Source organism: Pinus tabuliformis, chromosome 9, assembly GCF_031772625.1.
Source record: "Pinus tabuliformis cultivar Carrire ecotype Pingquan chromosome 9, CPIR1, whole genome shotgun sequence".
Classification (NCBI taxonomy): domain Eukaryota; kingdom Viridiplantae; phylum Streptophyta; class Pinopsida; order Pinales; family Pinaceae; genus Pinus; species Pinus tabuliformis.
The window spans coordinates 1,187,124,374-1,187,147,405 of NC_142307.1; the positions used below are offsets into that span (position 1 = coordinate 1,187,124,374).

At 41.4% G+C, this 23,032-nt stretch overlaps 1 protein-coding gene across 1 annotated transcript in view; it reads left to right on the forward strand.

Moving 5' to 3' along the window:
* Nucleotides 1–23,032, forward strand: part of LOC149152801 (pyruvate kinase isozyme G, chloroplastic-like) — a 125,616-nt gene that overhangs the window by 51,838 nt on the left and 50,746 nt on the right. Inside the window, exons 4-6 of the mRNA XM_089440147.1 lie at nucleotides 10,773–10,907; nucleotides 11,246–11,356; nucleotides 11,536–11,624. Coding sequence (XP_089296273.1) covers nucleotides 10,773–10,907; nucleotides 11,246–11,356; nucleotides 11,536–11,624 — 335 coding nt within the window. The remainder of the gene's footprint in view (nucleotides 1–10,772; nucleotides 10,908–11,245; nucleotides 11,357–11,535; nucleotides 11,625–23,032) is intronic.

A 23,032-nucleotide genomic window follows, 5' to 3' on the forward strand; every position in this document is an offset into this window, starting at 1 on the left:
AAGTCCCCCGGGACTAAAGGTGAGATCTCTGAATGGAGACACTTGATGCACTAAACAATGCTGCAGACAGGCTAAACAACCAACGTGGTCTAAGTCGAAGTGACTAGCTCAAATGCAACATAATCGAATGATCAAAATGAGGAGGCTCCTCTCTCCTTTATAGCATTGGCCTCTCTCAAAACCCTAAGGCCCACCTCCTCCAACATAGCCTCTCTCTTGCCACGTGTTCCTTCTCTATCTGCGCAGCCCCTCCAAGTGTCTGCGTGGGCCCCTTCTCTACGTGGTCCTTGGGCCCCCTTGGCTCTCCATTTAAGTTACAACGTTGTGCTACTAGGGAGTGACTTTATTCATAAAGTGAGTTATGTCCCCCCTTTCCTCACCTTTTTATTTATGAATAACTATAGAGGGAAAAATTGAGCAAAATCGAATATTCCAATTAGCCATGGCTAATTAGGAATATTATAGTCTCCCCTGGAAAAATGTTGCTTGTCCTCAAGCAACTGAAGTGATGGATGCTGCAAATTTTCTCACTCTCCCAAGCGGCATCCTCATCCGGTAAATTCTTCCACCTCACCAAGAATTCCCGGATCGTCCTGCTCCGTAGCTGCGTGTCCCTAGTACAATAATAGCCTCTGGTTGCAACACCAAATGCCCCTCATCATCCGTGGGTGGTAGCTCATCTGTCACTCTCACCTGCTGCCCCAATGCCTTCTTCAGGCATGATACATGAAAAATGTTATGAATCTTGCTGCCTTGGGGTAGCTCCAATTCATACGGAACTTGTCCAATCCTGCGTATCACCCTGTATGGCCCATAAAAGCGGGGCTTGAGCTTATCAGCTCCCTTCTGCTTTAGTGACGACTGTCGGTATGGCTGTAATCGTAGGTAGACCAAGTCCCCTACCTCAAACTGTCTCTCCACCCGACCCTTGTCAGCATACAACTTCTGCTGGTTCTGCGTTGTAGCCATATTATCCTTGAGAGCTCGGAGGATATCCTGACTCTCTTGGATCCAAATCTTGGCTCTCGGAGCCTTGCTAGCACCAAACATCACGTCAGCAAAAGATAAAGGATGATATCCATACAAAGCATAGAATGGTGACATACCAATGGACATGTGATGTGTAGTGTTGTAGCAGTACGTAAGTAGCCCTCCAACCACTTGTTAACTATCTCCGTCTGCTCGTCCGTCTGTGGGTGATAACTGGTACTCGGTGTCAACTCCATCCCCACCAACCAGAAAAACTCCTGCTAAAACCCGCCCATGAAACGGCTGTCCCTGTCACTGATGATGGTCTTAGGAAGACCATGTAGCCTGAAGACCTCTCTGTAGAACAGCTCGGCCACCTACGCTGCTGTGTAGTGTGCGGATATGGCAAAAAAATGTGCGTACTTTGTCAGTCGATCAATGACGACAAAGATACAATCCTTGCCCTGCACCATGGGCAACCTTGTGATGAAGTTCATCGAAATACTCTCCCATTTCCCTTCTGGAATGGGAAGGGGCTGCAATAATCCTATGGAATGGCTCATCTCCCCCTTGTTCCTCTGGCAAATATCGCACTCCCGGATATGCTGGAGTATGTCCTCCTTGAGGCCCTTCCATGAGAACCTCTCTCTAATGGCCCTGTAGGTTTTGGTAAACCCCTGATGGCCGGCCAATGGTGAATCATGTGATGCCTGAAGTATCTTTTTCTTAAGCTGAAACCCCTCAGTCAAGAAGATCCGGTCCCTAAAGTAGATGATCTCATCGATCACCCTGTACCTGTCATCCGCCACCTGCCCATCTAGAACCTCACATGCAAATTTGTCCTTGGAGTACTCTACTAAGAGTCGAGCCCTCTAGTCTGTGTCCAAGCTCATAAGAGACAATGTGGCTGGTCTACGTGAAAGGGCATCTGCTACCACGTTGTTCTTACCCTTGACATACTCAATGTCAAAGTCATATGCTTGGATCTTACTGATCCACTTCTGCTGCCTCTCCTGTAGCTGTTTCTGCTCCAAAAAGAACCTGAGGCTGTTGTGATCAGTCCTCACCCTGAACCTGTTACCCACTAAATACTGTCGGAATTTGGCCAATGCATGCATAATGGCCAACATCTCCTTGTCGTATATAGAATACAACCTCTCATGCGGAAGGAGCTTCCAGCTCTCAAAGGCTATAGGGTGACCTCCCTGCATCAACACTGCGCCGATCCCCTCTCCCGACGCATCACACTCCAAAACAAATGGCTGCGAAAAATCCGACAATGCAAGCACTGGGTAGCTGCTCATAACCTCCTTGAGCCTGTCAAAGGCTCGCTGCGCTGTATCCGACCAACTGAATGCCCCCTTCCTCGTCAGATTTGTCAGGGGTGCAGCAAGCTGTGAGAAACTCTTGACGAACTTCCGGTAGTAAGTACAAATGCCAATGAATCCCCGAAGTTCTGTCACGTTCCTCGGCTCTGGCCAATCTCTGATGGCCCTGATCTTCTCCTCGTGGACTCTCACTCTGTCCACCCCTATGATGTGTCCCAAGTACAACATCTCCGTCAACCCAAACTCACACTTGGAGAGCTTGGCATAGAACCGCTGCTCCTCCAAGATGCGCAACACTGTCTCAATGTGCTGGAGATGCTCCTCCCAAGTCCTGCTGTAAATGAGAATGTCATCAAAGAACACCAACACAAACTTCCTTAAGTGACTGCAAGTGACTGTGGGAGATGTGATTCATGCAGGACTGGAATGTAACTGGGGCGTTGGTTAGCCCGAAAGGCATCACCAAAAACTCAAAGTGCCCATAGTGACACCTGAAGGTGGTCTTGGGAATGTACTGCTCCCTCACGCGAATTTGATGGTACCCAGATCTCAAATCAATCTTTGAGAAGAACCGTTCTCCTCTCAACTCATCCATCAACTCATCGATCCTGGGTATGGGGTACCTGTTCTTCAGGGTCTTCTTGTTCAGGGCCCTGTAGTCAATACACATATTCAATGTGCCGTCCTTTTTCTTCACCAACACCACGGAAGAAGCAAAAGGACTCGTGTTCGGCCGAATGTGCCCAAGAGCCAACAACTCCTGAATGGCCTGCTCAGTCTCATCCCGATAGGCCTTGGGATGCCTATAGGGGGTAGTAATCACTGCCTGTATGCCCTGCTCAAGCTCAATGGTGTGCTCAAACCCTTGGTTCGGTGGCTGTCCCGGCAGAATCTCCCCAAACACTGTAGCATACTGGTCAAGGATGGACTGTATCTTTGGGTGCACCGTTTGCCCTGTAGTCACTGCCTCTGATGCACGCAGCTCCACTGCCCACTCTATGTCTCCCTTCCGGAAGACTGCCTCCATTCGATGAGCTGAAACAGTCTGAGGCGGATATGTGTGCTGTCCCCGTATCTTCTCATCATCCCACTCCATCTCTAGGGCCTTCCAATCTGTTGTGACCTTCCCTAGAGTGATAAGCCACTGAACGCCCAGTATCATGTTGGTGTCCGTAATATCGACCACGAAAAAGTGGTCAGTGAGTGTGTAGGTGCCCATTGTCACTGATAACTCTGGAACATAACGAGCACACACCATGGTTTGATCTCCTGGGACCAAAACTGAAAAGCCATCGAAGCTCTCTGTCTGTATACCTCTCCGCTCAACCATACGTGCATTGATGAAGTTGTGGGTTGCTCCACTGTCAACCAAAACTGATACTCGCTGGCCACGTACTGTCCCCCGTACGCGCATCGTCAAATACTTGGGAACTCCTCGCAATGTTGCAAGGGCCCCTCTGGTAGGTGCAAAAGCTGCACCACCTGCTGCTTGTGGTGGAGGTGGCAAAGGATCTGCGCGGCATGACTATCTCCTACCTCCACATCATCCTTCTCATCCTCTTCCCCGCTGCTCTCGGAGAAGACCTCAATAAAATGTGCTTTGACAGCAGCACATCTATGTCCCGATGCCCACGGCTCCTGACAGGTAAAGCACAACCGCTTCTTCTTCAACTCCCTCCTGGCATCATCATCAATCTGTGCTCGTCTTGGATTCCCCTTTGGAGGCGGAATCCTCACATCCTTCCCCTTAGGCTGGAAAGCCTGTCTCTGGGGGTAAGGTGTCCGGGTCTTGGGTAAGGCATCTTGTAAGTCTCGGGTCCTGCTAATAGCATCCTGGAGTGTGGCTGGTCTAGTGGATTTGACTAGACCCCGAAGTGGCTCTGCTAACCCCTCAACAAACATGTAGATCCTTCGTGCCGTGGATAGATCTGGCACCATCACTGAAACCCTCAAGAAGTTTGCAATGTAGGTCTCTGGGTTCTCGGTCTGTTTGAGCTTCGTTAGCTCAACAAAGTGCTGTTCCGGATCCCTCCGGTCAAACCTCTCTATCAGTCTCCTGGTGAACTTGGCATATGTTGTCATTGCGGAGTGTACGAGTGTAACCAACCCATGGAACCACCAGTCCTAGGCCTCACCATCCAAATGTAATGTCGCCACCTTGATGGCCTCTGTCTCCGACATCTGGCTAAGCTGGAAATAGATGTCCAGCTTCTCCACCCAAGACTTTGCCGAATTGTTTGATGAGCCATCAAACGTAGGCAAGTGGAATCTAATAGTTGTGCGGTGTGTGTCTCCATCATGATAATGCCGGTATCCTTTGTGATGGTCGTGGGGTCTAATATCCCGCTGGAGCTGAACAAAGTCTCTGAATGAGAGAGCATCCCTGAACTCCTGCCCATAGCCCTGGTACTCCGCAAAATAATCGCCCATATGACCGGGCTCTGCCTCCTGCTGAGCTCCGGCTCCTGTGTCTGCTCCTAGGAAAGTGGGCATGGTAGAACGTGTAGGGGCATGTGAGGCCATCTGCTGAGTAGTATCACACTGAGTGGCACCCTGCTCTGGCAAATGGTGGGATGTACCGATCCCTCACCAACCTGGAAAACCCGTGGGTTCTCACGCTCTCTAGCCTCCACCGCCATGAATCTCTGCCCCATCACCTCGATCTGCCTTGATAGATCCTGCACTGATTTGAGGAGCATGTCCGCAAATCTCTTCCCGTCCTCATCTGCCATCAGATCCTCCTGCTTTGCGTCCACCACAGGCTCCTCTTGTTCTGTGTTCACCACAGGCTCCTCCTGTTCTGTGTCTACAACCCGAACACAGTCTCCCTCTCCGTAGGTGTTCTCCAACATACGCTCAATATCTCTATATTTCCTACCTCTGTAACAGATGTAGGGCTTCTCCCTCGATGTCATAGGCTGCTAGCTTCACAGGCTGAGCCAGATCTATGCTCTGATACCACTGTAATATCCAGTGTTCCACGGGGACTCGCCCCCCCCCTTAGGGGTCTAGTTTCCTCGCTCCCCCGCGCTCCGGGGACTTGGGGACGAGTAGGGGACCTTTCCCCACGCTCCCAAAATGGAGGAAACTCAGGGGGACGTGCCAGGGAAACGTTTCCCTTCCCTGAGGGGACGTTTCCCCACGCTCCCAAAAAAATGGCCTTGCGTATAGTTTATGATTTAATAGACCTAAAGTGGTACAAAGCTACTCATGTTCTGTATGGGGATAATGTGCTGTCTTTTGGTTTCAACAAGCGTTATTTTAGAGGGTCAGTATCATGGAAATTTGTTGGACCATATAGCACGTACATGAATTTTCCCTTTTAAAACTTCTCCTTTTTTTCTCAAGTGATGGCTGGATTACAGTGGGGAGATAATTGGAGTGACAGGCAAAGAATATGAGACATTCAGTTTGTGTTTTTACTTTGCATGACATTTGACATACAAACTATGGAAGCAGCACCTATGTCATGTGGGAAATAATTGGGTGGACTATAGACTAACATGCGTTTACTGCAAGCATGAAAAAATACTATGGGCAACAAGAAATCTCAGGAACTGTCGTTATATGAATTTATACAGTTACAAAATTTACACAGACCACAGTTGCTCAGCTTGAATTCTCAGGTCTGAAAATTATTTTCACCCCTGAAATACACTGCTAGTTTGAAGTTTGAACTGCATGGCATTGCTCTAATAAGGTAGACAAATTATCCATGCCATCGTTGGTCACCCAAGTTGGTTTGCAGATGGTCATCCTGCAGTCAATGTCATTTGATAGTAAACTGTCAGAAACTCTTTCATGTGATCTTCTCATCTCTCTTGGAACTAAAACTCTTCTTTCAGCATATGGTGTACTGTCTATATTATATATGATATAACAAACTTTCTAGCTGTTGGATCCAATACAGCTGGACAACCCATTGTAGTTGCCCCTTCTACTGCCAATAGAGTGTTCCTGATCTGTCCATTTACCTTTTCACAGAATTCAGTGGCTACCTTATCAAGCTGAAGCTCTCCCTCTGTCTGACCAAAATCTAAATTAGAATTTGACCAAGCTGAATTAGAATTTTAAATTTATTATTTTATATGATATTATAAATTTGGATAATGTCAAATGATATTCATATCAATGATCATGCTTTGCAGCTTTTCAATTCAAACCAAATTGTCATAGTGGACTCAATTAATAAATTATATTTTATATTTATAAATTTTTAAGACCCTGACGCTCCCCCACGTTTCCTAAAAAATGGTAGGGAGCTTTTGCATAGGCCGCTCCCGCGCCCCCTCGCTCCCTCGCCCCCTCGTCCCGGAACCTTGGTGGAACATTGGTAATATCCCTTATCGGAGATATCCTTCAAACACAAGCAAACTCTAACAAGAGAAATAACAACAGTGCAACATACAATAATGTATACATGGAATGTAAGCAGATACTCAAGAAATGCAGAGAGAAATGCTAAGCCATTTGATTATACTGAGTAATGGAAAGAGTACAAGAGGTGATTAGAAAGATAGCACCTCGACTTGCACAAGGCAAGTGAAGAAATGCACTCAGAATGGTAAGGAAATGGCCTCTCTCTGAACTGCGTCCAAGCTGCCGGAGAACTGCTGTGCTGTTGCTACTACTGGAACCAAATGAGGATTTGGGGCTGTTCCCCTTCTCAGAAAATGCTGAAACCCTGGAATCAACCTCTGCTCAATAAACCCAGAAAAGCCCAGAAAGCCTCTCTAAAATAGCTGACCCCCGAAAATCACCCCCTTGGGGATCTACGCAATCCCTTAAGGCTTTGCGCTGCCCCTGAAGAGAATCCTCCAAAGCTCTACCCGAAACTCTGCCAAAATCCTCCAATATGCAAGGGCTGATCCCTTGCTCAATCTCCAAGCTCAAATCCTCCACACAAACCCAGTCCGGAGATCCTACCAAAAGAGATTGCATCGTCCCCTCCCAAGATTGCGCAGTCATCAAAATGCTCAGTTCCTCCTCAACTCCAGAAATCGCTCCTCCTACAAAATACCGCTGAAACTGCCTTGTCCGAGCAGGCACTCGAAGTTCCCCGGGGCTAAGGGTGAGATCTCCGAACGGAGACACTCGATGCACTAAACAGTGCTGCAGACAGGCTAAACAGCCAGCGTGCTCTAAGTCGAAGTGACTAGCTCAAATGCAACATAATCTAATGATCAAAATGAGGAGGCTCCTCTCTCCTTCATAGCATTGGCCTCTCTCAAAACCCTAAGGCCCACCTCCTCCAACGTAGCCTCTCTCGTGCCACGTGTTCCTTCTCCATCTGCGCAATCCCTCCAAGTGTCTGCGTGGACCCCTTCTCTACGTGGTCCTTGGGCCCCCTTGGCTCCCCATTTAAGTAACAACGTTGTGCTACTAGGGAGTGACTTTATTCATAAAGTGAGTTATTGCCCCTCTTTCCTCACTTTTTTACTTATGAATAACTATAGAAGGCAAAATTGAGCAAAATCGAATATTCCAATTAGCCATGGCTAATTAGGAATATTACATTTTGTTTTGATCTCTATATATTACATGTATTGGACAATGCACTGGGTGCCATTTTGATATAATAAGTATATTCATGAGCTTACGTCGATCATATGTTGTCTTCTCTCTATTATTCTAATGCTTTGAGTTTGGAAACATGAATGAAAATCTTTAAAAATATGGTTTTCGCAGTGTTGCAGGGGAGCGCCCCCCCCCCGATCCCGCTCCCAATCAACGCTCCGGGCAGGAGCGACTCGGGAGCGTGCTCCCTAAAAAAAATTTGCGCTCCCTGCCTTTTTGGGAGCGTTTAGCCTTTTTTGCAATAATGTTCCAAATGCAATTTGTTTTCAAAGAAACAAATAAGTTTTGAGTGGGGCAACTTAGTGATCAAGCCTATGGCCCTATTATTGATATGCGATTCATGGTAATGTTAAATTCTTAAGTAAAAGTGACATTCTCTTTAATCTTCATTTTCATCCTTTTACTTAAATTTGTAACATTACCATGAAATGAATTAGGATGTTTGAGAGTGGTTCCGACCTCATTGGATTTCATATGGAGAAAGTAGAATTTTAGATTTCATTCAAAATCTAGCAGACTTATCAGTTTTTCAGGATTTCAGGATTGGGGGATTGCAATGTTTCCATTGAATTTTGTCATGTATTAGGGTATGGAACTCGTATTTAATCAAGAGTACGAATCCTTCTATGTACCTTGATGTTAGTGACATTGGTTGTCGAACTCCTCTATCTTGACCCTTCTAAAAATGTATGCATCACTCAAACAAAATCTTGACTTGACATGCTATGCTTTTTCTATCTTATGTTAATGCTTAGAGGGTGATATTAATGACAAAGATCCCTATACAGATACAGAGGTAATGACAAAGATACCTTTGGATATTAATGCTTAGAGGGTGATATTAATGACAAAGATCCTGATTTTCCAACAAGACTAAAAAATTAGACATTTCTCGTGGTGGCAAGAGGCCCAAGCATAAGAAATAGATAATAGATTTACTTGTCTTTTCTAGTTTCTAGTAGTTTTTATAACCATTGACTCTTTCATATTTATTATGATATTTTTTTAAACAATATATGACAATTTAAGTTTGAAGTTGGCAATTTAAAATTATAACTCATTAGTAATGAATTATGAATATGATGCTTCGTGAAAGTTGAAAGTTGTTTCATTTCATTTCATTTTATAACATTTCATTTCATGTTAGATATTATTTGTTGTAATGGTTACACTTAGCTTACAAGTACAACTTTGGTGATCAATGATGATAAATGTTATATTTTGAATTTTGAAAGCTTGGAACTTTAAGATTGATGAATCATGAGACTCAATATGTTGTATGTTACTACATTACTAACTTGTTGACGTGGTTGATGAAGATTATAACTTCTAGATGATTGTTGTTATATGGTTCAATCTATGTTTTTTTATATCTAATTCATCATTCTACATGTTTTTGTTGACATATATTTATCAAAATATAAAAAATATAAATATAAATAAATATATATATATATATATATATATTATATAAAAAACGCTTTGGGATTCGCTCCCAAACCGGGAGCTTCTAAAAATGTTGCTCCCAAGTAACACTGGTTTTTCATAAAAAAATAAATATTTAATGTATTTTTTTACAAAAACTGAGTGATTGCAATCAACTAGGCCGAGTTGATACCGAGTCGGAGTAGACCCTCGGTGGTTCCGAATCCGAGTCCGAGTTTTAAAACTATGGTTTTAACCATCTTCAGCAGGCATTTTCCTTCCCAGCCCCAATGGAGTGGCCAAAGACTTATACAGAGCTTCTTTCCTTGGCCTCGGATGTTAGGAGTATCCCTTGCTCCTACGTTTCCCCCACGATCATGCAGCCAGACTCCTCGTTGGATCCAAAAGACTTTGATAACGAGCTAGCACCACTGTGGCCCCCTTCACCATTGGCTATCAAACTAGGGCATTCTTGACATCACCAACCTCCAGCCCTGGACTTGTTCACTTAGCCTTCTACATGATCCATTATATACATGTTTATGAGGCTGTCCTATTATTATTGCATCCTTCTCTAGTTTGTTTTATCTTAGTTTTAGCTTTGGCATTTTCTAGGAGTTGCATTTGCACGCCCACATTGTACTTGTACTGGTTGGAGCCTTCAGTCATAGTGACCTATTTACAGTCATTCGTTTGACATTAATAAAATTATCTTATCTTATTTATCTCTGTTTTTACTTGCTTTGAAATGATCAAGGGGTTCTTGACTCACTTTATTTCAGCTGCCACCAGAGCAAAAGCTTCCACCTTGTTGTATATCATGGCCTTTATTAATGTCTATATCTGAGCTAAATATTTCAATGACTTACTACATTTTGAAGTTTATTTTACCTTTCTAATGGCCTACAGGCTTTGATTCAAAATCAACGAAATGCTTTTGCAGTGTTTTCCTTGTTCCATTCCCTATCAGTTTTTAGTGATTTTACTCCACATTCACCATAAATAGGGAATAAGTTCTTGGACTTTATTTTTGAATTTTGATGTCTTAAAAGTTGTTCCAAGAACTCTGGACAAGATTTATCCAAATTTTTTCTCAGGACAAACAAATCAGTAAAGTGATTGCATATCTTGTGATATTTTGAGGGAAAAATCATCTGTCAGAAAATCTTGTGATATTTTGAAGGAAAAATCATCTGTCTGAAAATTTAATAATTGCACCTATATTTGACTACCTTTCTGTGCACAGAACTCTTCATTTTTCATCTCGGAGAAGTGTTCATTTTGCATCCAAGAAGTTATGAACTATGGCATGCTCCATATTGTTAACATATTTAATCACTCTTTGAAGGCTACAGTTTTTGATATGGATTTTAGTATCTGCCAATTTTGTTACCGATATTCTATTGGCTTTGTGGAAATAATCATTTTTCTCATTGTTTAATATGGTTACATTTTCTTGCCATGGTTTTATAGGAGGAATGATGTCATTGGTGGTGAAGTCAAAAACATCAGATTCTGTAATTTGTGAAGTCATTGATGGGGGAGAGCTTAAATCACGACGCCACTTAAATGTGCGTGGGAAAAGTGCTACCTTGCCTTCCATAACAGGTTATTGCTAAGACCATTTATTTAACTCTGAATAACTCACAATTTCAATGATAATTAAGGTACACATGACTAAATTCTATTGTGCCAGTGGGATTCATATTGTACTAATGCTTTCATAGCAATTATTGACTTGTTTCTCCCCTCAAATTCAGCTCCTTATCAATTCTTACGGATTGGTGGAAAACTTCCTTAATCATGAGTATATGTCATGTTTGTCATTCTTGAAAAATGCATAGACGTTTTAGCTAATTCACTTGCTGGGTTGTAATATTCCACTTACGATCTATGATAACTTACTATTATGAGGTCTTATTCTTGTTCCCTTCTATTTATTGCAGACAAAGACTGGGAGGACATCAAATTTGGTGTGGAAAATGAAGTAGACTTTTATGCTGTTTCATTTGTTAAAGATGCTAAGGTTGTTCATGAATTGAAGGATTACCTTAAAAGTAAAATTCTGAACCAATTCCTTACCCTTTTAATGTGAAAGTATTCTTTGTAGCTTGTTCCAGGGTTGAATAAATCACGTGGCTCTAATTATATGGTGTACGGTTTGAAAACTTTGTTAGATTCTGATAATCAAAGCAAAATACTGATACACAAGGTACTACTTGTAAATGTTTGTAAGGTTGTAATTCGGATATACAAGTGACTGTGAAGATTGAGAGTGCAGACTCAATACCAAATCTGCATTCAATTATTTCTGCGTCTGATGGGGTAAGTATAGTCTCCTTTGATCATGTGTTCAATTTGGATGAGTTTGCTTTCAAGTAGATTAGTAGTTTACCTTATTAATAACTGACATATGATTCTAAAGTTAGGCTATTTATACTATATAGTAAATATCAGTTAGCATCATTAGACTGTTTAAACAAGAAAATTTGCTATGATAGATTAAAGGCCAAGTCACTTATTTGTTTGCTTAGTCATGTTGAGTATATGTGCAATATGATGATACCGGGAGGCACATTCTACAGCCCAGTATGGGCGTGATTGTCATGAGTGAGTGAGAGAGTAACACTTACATCATGTTGGATTTTCACATTAACTTAAGAGAAAAAGATAATATACTTTAATACTACAGTCTAGATCTGTCTTAACTGCATATCTAGGAAGTGCATAGATGGATCAAATCCCAGGAGTCGCAAGCAATTTTGTTGCACTGTCAAAAGGATGTGCACCTTGATAGGTTGATAGATCCAGTGTTAAGATTGATGCAAACTGATTTTAGTGTACAACAGCATGGAAGCAGTTTGTTGAAAGATACAAGGACCATTGTTTTGACTGTGGCTTTATCTGTTGTAATACATAGACAGTAATATCAAGTTTGGTGAACCCACTAGTTGCTTGATCTGCTATATATCTATGTTGAGGAATATGCTATATATGTCTTGCACTTAATTGATAGAGACTGGGATAATATTATAGGGTCCATGGCTTAGTTTTCTATTACAGCACAAAACAATAGATCTGTCAATACCTATAAGAGTTGCAAAAATCATAGTCAACAACTTAGACTTTTAGCTGGCCAATAGAATAGTAGAGTGTTTTCCTTATAGTATGACTTACAGTTCCTTGAACGAACAGAGTGAAATGATTTTTTTAACATCCATTAGGTCAATTGGAACATAATAGGAAACAATTTGAAAAAGAAAAAAACTGGACTTTACACATACAAAATGCCAATAGAATAAGCATAGTCTAATGGACAAATGATTGTATTTATAGGGTGTCATTATGTGATTTAGGTCTTAATGTAAGGAAGCCATTCGTCACATTAATGAATAAGATTTAAATATGTAAAGTGCTAGTTAGTCTTTAATTACATAGTAACACATTGGTAGTATGGGTGATTGTCTCTCTCATGAGATAAATGAGTTTCATATATTTTTTGATATTGATTAATTATCAAACCAAGCCCATTCTTTTTGCTGAATCTCCCCACTAATCCATGCCTAAAAGTGTCCATGATAAGTAAGCCAAAATACCCAACTACATAATGAAAGGCTATACCTTCGGGGTTGGAAGGCCCACCTTCAAACATATGATTATAGCAGATGGGCGAGGGAGCATGATGGCTATCTCAGGTGGTGGAGATGGTGGCACATCGAGCTATCTAGTGGCTGCAAGGGGCTGCCGGCTGAGGACTATCTAGGAGAAATTTTTCTCCTATGGATATCACACACAGGTGGTGCGTAACAAGCCTCCTTCCCCCTCATTGGCTCCCCCATGCTTGTTCTGCAGCTAAAGCTCCATCATTTGTCTCATCATCCCCATCATTTGCTGGTTTGACCTTACCAACTCCTCCAATAGTGGGTCACACCCACCCTATTTGGGCTGCTCATCACCACTATGGTCTCCCATGACATCTCTGGTATTTTGCAACTTTGTGTCTGAAAAGTGCTAGGGCTCGTCACCTCTACCACGGCCCCTTCCTCTACCTCTGCATCTGCCTCTATGACGATACACTGCTCCACCAAATGACCCTGTCATCACCTGCTCTTGAGCCCACAGCTGGCTACGAACATGCTCTGATACCACTGTAATGTTCTTACTCGAAAATTTACAATGAAATACCAAAACATGAACTAGCTACAATAAAATATAGCATGCAAAATCTGAAACACAGATATGCAATTATAGATCAAAACTCCATTGGGCTGAAATGAGGAATCTGAGCCATTTTATTAAATCTCCATGGAAAATCTGAGTACAAATGAAGTGGAAAGTGTGCACCTGGGCTTGCTACAACAAGAAAGCAAATACCCAGGTGAAAATCAGTGAAGTTCTCACAAAATGGCTTACTTTGACTGTGCGTTCTACCCAGAAATTTCTGCAATTGTTGCCGGAGGCAACTTGTGATTTGGGGCCTCAAAACCCCTCCAAAAATTCTGCAAAATCAGAGGCAAGCTCTTTGACACCAGATCAGCAAAACCGAAAAACGTTTTGGGCTAATTCCGACCTATTGGAATTACCTAAAATTTGTGCGTTCTCCTCCAATTGTTGGCCCAACACCCAGTTCAGAATTCTCTACTGAATCCCTGCTCCAAACCCCTCTAAATAGCTGGAAAATCTCTGCAATACTTCACATGGAAGAGAAGAGTGACTCTAGCCCTCAAATCCCACCAGCTCCAAATGATCACACTGCTTCAACTGAGCCCAGAAAAAGACTGTGCAGACCCTAGGAAATAAATTTTGTCCCACATAGAAGCATGTATCTTCGGCCCTGGAAATCCCTCCAAAATATCGTCCTCCCTCAAGGTAATTTCCTATAAATTTCTGAAGGGAAGTTTCCTGAGAATCTCCTCACCCAAGCACCACGAAGTTTAGCTTCTGCATCCCACCAGAAACTCATAGAGGCTGAACCTGTGAAAGATAAGCTTCCAACAACTATGATTCTTCTTTCGGATCAACTCAGAAAATCTCCCTTAGGGTGACACTCTAGGTTCACCGAAAGTGAGTTGGGAATTTCTCCTTGGAAACCCCTGTGCTGAACAACACTAGTTAACTTGGCTAAACAGCTCAAGCAAACTTTCAAGTGTAAATTGCACAAGTAATGAACCCCAAAAATGAGTTTGCTCCTTCTATAAATAGATGCTTCTTCCTCTCACGCTTGTGGGCCCACTTGTTTGAACCCCTTTCCTCTCCCTTTCCCCATGTGGTGCGAATTCATCCAAGGAGTTCGAATTTCTTCTTGGGTGGCTCCCAACACCCACTAACCCACTAACCTTCTAATTTTCTTATTTTTCCTATGTTGGCCCTTCTTTCTTCTTCCAAAATTTATTTATGCCTCCAATTATTTTCTCCTAAGTCAAACATTAATAATTTATCAAAATTGAAAAATTGGAATTTCGCCCTGGCAAAAATTATTTATTTGGGGATATGACATCAAGACCACCAAGCCCTCTATGTACTTTGATGTTGGTGGCATTGATTGTTGAACTCCTCTGTTATGACCCAGTAAAAATGCACCCTTCTCTCAAGCAAAATCATTGGTTAGGCATTTCTCTATTTTATTTTAATTCTTAGAGGGTGATACTGATTATGGGGATCCAAATTTGGCAATTTATTTTGATGATATGTAGTTTTTTGTTGTGGCATAATTTTTTTGGGTTATAGAGGCCATTTAGAGCCTCTTTATTGATGTTTTTTGGTTCAGAGATAGAATAGAATAAGTGCTATTTTGGTTATATGTACCCTTGCTATATACATGAAGTAACTTTCCATATTGTTTATAATGGTCTGTATTCATATGGATGCACGTGAATATATAAGTTTTTATTTTTAAAAATTTGAATATTTTATGTTTTTTTTTTGGGGATCTGGTTTTATGGTTCCTCTTTTTCTAGATCCTGTCTGGTTCAGGTTTTTTGGGTCAACAATGGCCTGTTTGGTTCTGATAACATTGCTCTTTGCAGATAACTTTAATCCTGTCTCCAATGGTGTTTTTGATGGTTTGCAATCAGTGATCATAAATTTCTTAAGCATACTTTGCATGAGAGATAAAGATGCTTTCTCTCTTCTGCCATACCTCCAAACCTAGACAATGGTGTAGAAGCCCCAAATCTGTCTTCTCAAAATCTGCTTCCAATTCTTGCTTCACTTTAGCAATTACACCTGCACTGCTTCTTGCTATTATGAGATCATCTACTTAAACTGCAAAAATGGTGATGCACTTACCAATTTGTTTAATTTACTCCTTTGAAAATTGCTTATTCTTAGATGCTCATCTATTATTAGGTGCTTACTTCAAACCATATAATGCTTTTATTAATTTGGAAACCAATTGCTCATTATCTTCTTACTCAAACCCTTCCCAGTTGAGTGATATAGACTTCCTCCTTGAAATCTCCATTCTGGAATGTAATTTTAGTATTTTACAATGGTGATGCACTTACCGATTCGTTTAATTTACTCCTCTGAAAACTGCTAACACTTAGATGCCCATCTATTATTAGGTACTACCCCCTTGGTGCTTACTTCAAGCCATAGAATGCTTTTATTAATTTGGAAACCAATTGCTCATTACCTTCCTACACAAACCCTTCCCGGTTGAGTGATATAGACTTCCTCGAAATCTCCATTTTGAAATGTAATTTTTAGTATTTTACATCCATCTCGTTGATGCTCCAATCAAATTTTGTAGCTAGAGCCAACACCAGCTTGATTGTTATGATTTTTGTTTTCAGGGAAAAGTTTTTCTAGAAATCCACAAATTCCTAGGGTGCATACCATTTTGCTACCGACCTTGCCTTATCAATGGAGCCATCGACCTTGTATTTGCTTCTCCATCTTTTTTGCTGCAATTCTGACATTTCCTTTTTTGAATGGAAGACAAACCTTTTTATCTGCTTTATAGTCTCACCTTAGCAACTACTCCCCTCTCTTTATTGAGGATGTAGGAATTTACAGGGTAGGTTCCTCAGACATAACACCAAAGGACACCGCTCACAAACAGATCACAGATCAATACACCAGTACTTTTGACGTGGTTAAAACCCTCAAAGAGGGAAACAGTCCACGGCCTGAGCCAACGTGGCCACTTCAGGCAATTTATTAATAAAAGAATCAAAATTTACATAAGCTTCTCTCATGAACGGTTAACCTACAAATGACCGTCCATGCTCTTTAAATAGAGATCATGGACCAATCGGGTGTTAAGCCACGGATCAAGTGTCGGTAATACCGAGGAGAGAATGAACCGTCGGATCACTACATATCGTGACTGTCGGATTGTAAGTTACAAAATGTACATAGTAAAGAAACACACTTTACCTAACTCTATACTAGACCAAGTTATACTTAACTATTTCCTATGTGTTGGAATATCCTAACATCCCCCCTTAAGAACATTTTGGGATAGGATTGAAGGATTTACAAATATGACACAATAGGAGAAGGAAGGAGGCACTAGAGCCTATCCCCCCTTAGTGACAACTTCCTGAACTCCAACCATAAATCGAAGTTTAGTGAACTTCGCCTCTGTGAGAGCCTTTGTAAAGATGTCTGCAACTTGATCATCTGTTGAACAATATTGCACTTCAAGAACATGGTCGTAGATGAGCTTTCTGATGAAGTGCATTTGCAGTTCAATGTGTTTGCTGCGCTGATGTTGAACTGGATCTTTGCATAGTTGAATGGCACTTTTATTATCACACCAAAGTGTAGTCGGATGCTGCTGCTGAAAGCCAAACTCTGACAGGATTTGACGAAGCCACAAGGCTTCCTTACTAGCTTCTACGGCACCACGATACTCTGCTTCTGCTGAAGAAAGAGAAATGGCACCTTGTTTCTTGCAAGCCCATGTAATAGGTCCTGAACCAAGAGTGAACACATAACCTGCAGTAGACTTCCGATCATTAGGGTCATCAGCGCAATCGGAATCAGTGAAACCAACCAGTAGAGGAGATGCTTCGGCACTGTAATGAATCCCAAACTGAACTGTACCTCAAACATAACGAAGTATTCTTTTAGCTGCTTTCCAATGACTTTCACGTGGGCTTTGCATAAACCGAGCAACAAGGCCAACAACAAAGGAAAGTTCAAGACGAGTATGGGTTAGATACAAAAGTTTTCCTACAAGTTGACGCTATAAGGTAGCATCAACTTCAGGAGAAGTACAAGTGACTGAAAGTTTGACTCCAGACTGAAAGGGAGAAGGGGCTGGCTTACAGTCTTCCATGTGAAAATGGCGTAGAATATCACAGGCATAATTGGACTGGGAAAGGGAAATACCTTCCTTGGATTGCAAGACTTGAAGACCAAGAAAATAATGTAAGTGTCCTAAGTCTGTCATTTCAAACTTCCTTTTAAGGCTAGTCTTCACATGGTTTATAGGGTTGGGATCACTACCAGTCAAGATAAGATCATCAACATAAAGAACAAGAATGATAAGAGACTTGCCCACTTTCTTGGTGTAGACAGTATTTGTCAGAATGACACCTAGAAAAGCCATTTTCTAAAAGAAAGTTATCCATTTTGGCATACCAAGCTCGAGGAGCTTGCTTGAGACCATAAAGGGATTTCTTAAGCCGACATACAAGGCTGGAGTCTGTTTGTATAAATCCAATAGGTTGTTCCATATAGATTTCTTCATGCAAGTCCCCATGCAAGAAGGCAGATTTAACATCCATCTGATGGACTTCCCATTTGAAAGAGGCAGCAAGGGAAAGAACAAGGCGGATAGAGTTCATTTTGGCAACATGGGAGAAGGTTTCAGTATAGTTAATGCCTTCAACTTGTGAAAAACCCTTAGCAACAAGACGAGCTTTATGTTTGTCAACTTTCCCATCTGGTCCATACTTGGTTCTGTAAACCCATTTGCATCTAACAAGTTTTCGTCCCTTTGGTAGAGGAACAAGATCCCATGTATCATTTGCCAATAATGAATGATATTCTTCATTCATAGCTGCTTCCTAATCTGGATGGCCCGAAGCTTTTGCAAAGGTGTCAGGATCATAATTCACTGAAGCTTGAGCCAGTAAAGAAGAGGCTCTATCAAACTGAGAACGTGTACGTCGCTGATCTGTAGGATCACCGGCAAGATCACCTGCTGCATCCCGAGTAGCACGGACCCATTTTGGAAGCTGAGGAGCTGAAGGAGGATCCTGAGAAGGTGGGGGAGGATTTTCATCCTCGCTTTCATCATCTGAAGAAGAAATATTTTCAAAAGTAGAAGAGATAGGGAGAGGTGGCACATCCGCCGAACTAGGCTCGTAGGCCGATATATTTTCAGCAAACTTTACATCTCTTCTAATGATAACATTTTTGGACTTAAGTGGAATAAGTCTATATCCTTTGACATCTTCAGAATATCCAACAAAAATACATTTTTCACTCTTAGGTTCTAAAGCTTTATGTTTCTCATCTGGAATATGGGCCCATGCTTCACTTCCAAAAACACAAAAGTGACTTACATCTGGTTTAATTGAGCTCCATGCTTCTTCTGGAGTGATATTCTTTAAAACCTTAGTAGGAGTGCGATTTATTATGTAATTTGCACAGTTAAATGCTTCTGCCCAATAATTAAGACTAAGTCCTTTAGGTTGAAGCATACAATTAGCCATTTCCTTTAAGGTGTGATTCTTCCTTTCAGCTACACCATTTTGTTGTGGAGTATATGGAACAGTATGTTGCATTTGAATTCCATGCTCAGTGCAAAAGTTGATGAAGTTGTTTTTAACATATTCTCCGCCATTATCAGATCTTAGCTTAAGAATTTGATGTCAAGATCGTTTTTCAACAAAGGCCTTAAAGGCCAAGAACATGTTAAATCAATGTTGCACGAAGCGGAAGCGTTTTTTTGGAAGCGGGGACGCCGAAGCGTCATTTTCCAAAAATCTAGGAAGCGAAGCGTCCGCGGAAGCGTCTGCTATATATATATATATATTTTTATTTTTTTGCATTTATACTCAAAACAAACATCCCAAATACCAAATTAATTGTAGAAGACATGAAAACATGCATATTTTTGCATAAATCAAGATAGATATAACATTCATTGTACATTAATGATCTAGAATCTAGATTCTTCTCCTCTTGTCTAGCCTTTGCCTCTACTTCGATTGTCTAGGGATATTAGTCAACATTGCCCAATTTTGATCAAACTACCTAATTCAAGACTTAAAATATGGTAGAAAAAGCTTAACATGTTTGATCAATAATTTTGACTTGATTGAAAGGTAATTTTTTTGCTAAGGGCGTGCCGCGTGACAAAGGAGTTCCACAATTAACACCACCAACACTAGGGTACATATAGGGCTTGGTGCTCTTGATTAAATGCTAATCGCATACCTTCATACTTGATATAATCTAATGAAATGCCACAATCCCATTGATCCTGAATTCCTGAAAACTGTTAAGTTTGCTGAATTTTGAATAGGATATGAAATTCTATTTTCTCCATATGAAGTCCAATGAGGCTGGAACCACTCTCAAACATCCTGAGTCATTTCATGGTAATGTTAAAAATTTAAGTAAAAGGATGAAAATGAAAAATAAAGGAGAATGTCACTTTTACTTTAAGAATTTAACATTACCATGAGGGAGCATCTGCTATATTTATATTTTTTTTTGCCTTCATTCGTCACCCTAACCCAAGGTGGACCCACCCCCAACAAGCAAACTCACCTAAAGTAAAAAAAAAATTTGAAAAAAAAAAAACGATTTTCTAAACGCTTTTCCAGAAGCTTTTCTGGAAGCGTACGCTTCCTCCTCCGAAGCGCCACGCTTCCGACGCCCGAAGCGCCGTACGAAGCGCGCTTCGGAAGCGGCGCTTCCGTACAACGCTTCCAAATTTCCAGGAAGCGGCTAAAAAAGCCGAAGCGCCGCTTCCGAATTCGGAAGCGCCGCTTCCGGCCAAGCTTCCTAGGCGCTTCCGTACGGGACGCGCTTCGGGGCTTGGAACCGTGGGGGGGGGGGGGGCGCTTCGTGCAAGTTATTCTTCACTCTTGAGTTTTAAGAAGTATACCCAAGTGCGTTTGGAGAAATCATCAATGAAAGTTAAGAAATACTTGTAGCCAGAGAAGGAAACAACTGGAAGTGGACCACATAAATCACTATGCACAAGCTGTAAAGGGGCTGAGGTGTGCCAAGAGGCACGTTTTTCAAAACTGTCCCGATGATGTTTTCCGAGTACACATCCGGAACAAACACCATCTCTGCAAGATACCATTGGAAGACCTGTCAACATATTTTCTTTACATAGATTCTGAAGAGAGCGATAGTTTAAGTGACCAAATCGCTCATGCCAAAGTTTGCTCACTTCATCATCATGAGCAACAAATATTGAGGGAAGATTTGATGACCCAAAGTTGTGAAACTTATACAACCTTGTAGAATCATCAGCAATGCCAGTAGCTAAAATCTGTCTAGGATCTCTTAGGTCCTTAATTACAACATCGTGAGGTGAAAATTCGACGATTTTACCTTCACCTGAATGGGTTATCTGATATACAGATAGAAGGTTGCAGGATAAGGTTGGAACACATAATACATCATTAAACTGACCATTGTCTATATGAACAGTTCCAGTCCCTACAACACTAAGAGATCTATCATCACCAACATATATATTTTTGGTGTTACAATCATTTAAAGAAGAAAACATGGCTTTTTTTTTGGCCATGTGATAAGAAGCTCCAGAATCAATGAGCCACTCATGAGAATGAGAAGAAGAAGATACATTTAGTGCATAGCCAGACCGAGATGCTTGACAACCACATGCAGAAAGTGCCATTCCTGAAGATGAAGTTGAAGTTGAAGAGTGCTCCAAATGGATGTTATGCTTCTTCATTGCTGCTTCCAAGGCTTCCATCTTCTTAAAGCATTTGGATTCTAAGTGGCCATCTCAATTACAAAAGTTGCAATGTCTATCAGTCTTCTTCCCTTCGTTTTTATTTGTCTTATCATTTTGTTGAAATGATTTTTCATTTTGAGGCTGAAATTGCTTAGGACCCTTGTTTGGTTTAGGACCATTCTTTTTAGGATACAACTTCTTAGGATTCTTTGGATTTGGTTGCTGCTGTTCGGCTAACACTTTTTTAGAAGAGTTTCCAAGATTAAGAAGACCAAGGTGTAAGAGTTTTTCTTGTTCTCTTATTCAAGAATCACAAAAAGAATCAAAGGAAGGGGACTTGTAGTCTTGTCCTTGAGAAATGAAGGCTTCTCTTGTAGAATGGAAGGTGGAAACAAACACAGAGTAGGCTGGTCCCAACTTAGTAAGAATGGAATAGATAAGGTTACTATCTTCTTTCTTAACCTTAACACCTTCTAAGAGAAGTCTAAGGGTCTTGAACTTGGACAAAAAATCTTCAATGCAAGAAAAATTATTGGGGTCCAATGTAAGCAACTCATTTTCAAGTTGATGGGCTCTAAGTTCATTTTTAATTCCAAAGACTTTAGTAATCTGTTTCATTGCTTCATCAGGAGCATCAAGTTCTGCAATATGGAATCTAAGATCTGGAGAAATAGACATCCCTATCAACCCACGTGCTTGGTCTTGCCTATTTTCCCATTTAGCTGCCTTATCTTCATCTTTCGGTTTGGTTTCTTGGCCTGTGGCTGTTCTGTAGAGACTAGAGACCTTTACTTCTAAGTAAATCCACAATGTAGGACCACCATTGGAAGTAGTTGGTGCTGTCAAGAATAACTTGGCATGGACTTTCCATTTTAACAGAAACTGAAGCTATAGATGCTGAAACTAAGTGTTCCAATGGAAAGATCTCGAAAAATTAGGCTGTTTAAAAAAAAACGGTTTTGAAAACGGCTTCCGGATGAAGAAGTTATGGCTTTTTGAAAAAAAATTGATGAAGATGCCGACGAAGTGCGGGAATGTGCGGAAATGAAAAAAACGCCCCCTTTCCAACAAAAAAGAGACTTGAACTCAAGACCTCTACTCTCATAAATTAGCTTTGAACCAAGTGAGCTATACAAAAAGTTTGAGAGAGAGAGAGGGGGGGTTGAAGCTTTGGGTTGCGTGCTTGCTTTGAGAAGGCTCTTTTTCCCTACAAAACAAAAAAACACAAAACCCAACACGGATATACAAAAAAAACGAACCTTACGGCTCGAAGTTAGCTTTAGCCGGAAACTAAATATTTTCCTCAATGTTTCTGATTTTCCGAGATCACACTAAGGCGCAACAGAAAAGAGCATACGCATGAGAAAAATCCTTCCTTTCTGTTTCTGATTTGCCCAGATTGCACAGAGTTGCGAGGCAAAGAGCATACGCAGAAATGAAAGGTATAGATCTGGTAATAAAAAAGGCTAAATAAACCGAAACCGAAATAAAGGTTCCGGTTTATTTCGCATCTTCGCATCATTTCCCCGCTCAGAAGATAGGGGTTCTTAGCACGCTTGCCACCCGTGCTGTTAGAATTTCTGATGAGGAGAGCCTGGAGTCGGAGAAGGCTCACCTCCTAGAAGTCTTTGAGAAGAATGGTTACAAGAGGCACCTCGGTCAAAAAGCCTTCCTCAAGGCCAAGAAGGAGCCTTCAATCCGAAGGGTTCCTAGTGATCATATCATGGGTGTGAATCTTCCTTACATCGAAGGAACCACGGACAGGATTGCGAGGATTCTGAAGAAGTATAATGTTCCCGCAACTTTCAGACCTCTCAATACTATCCGT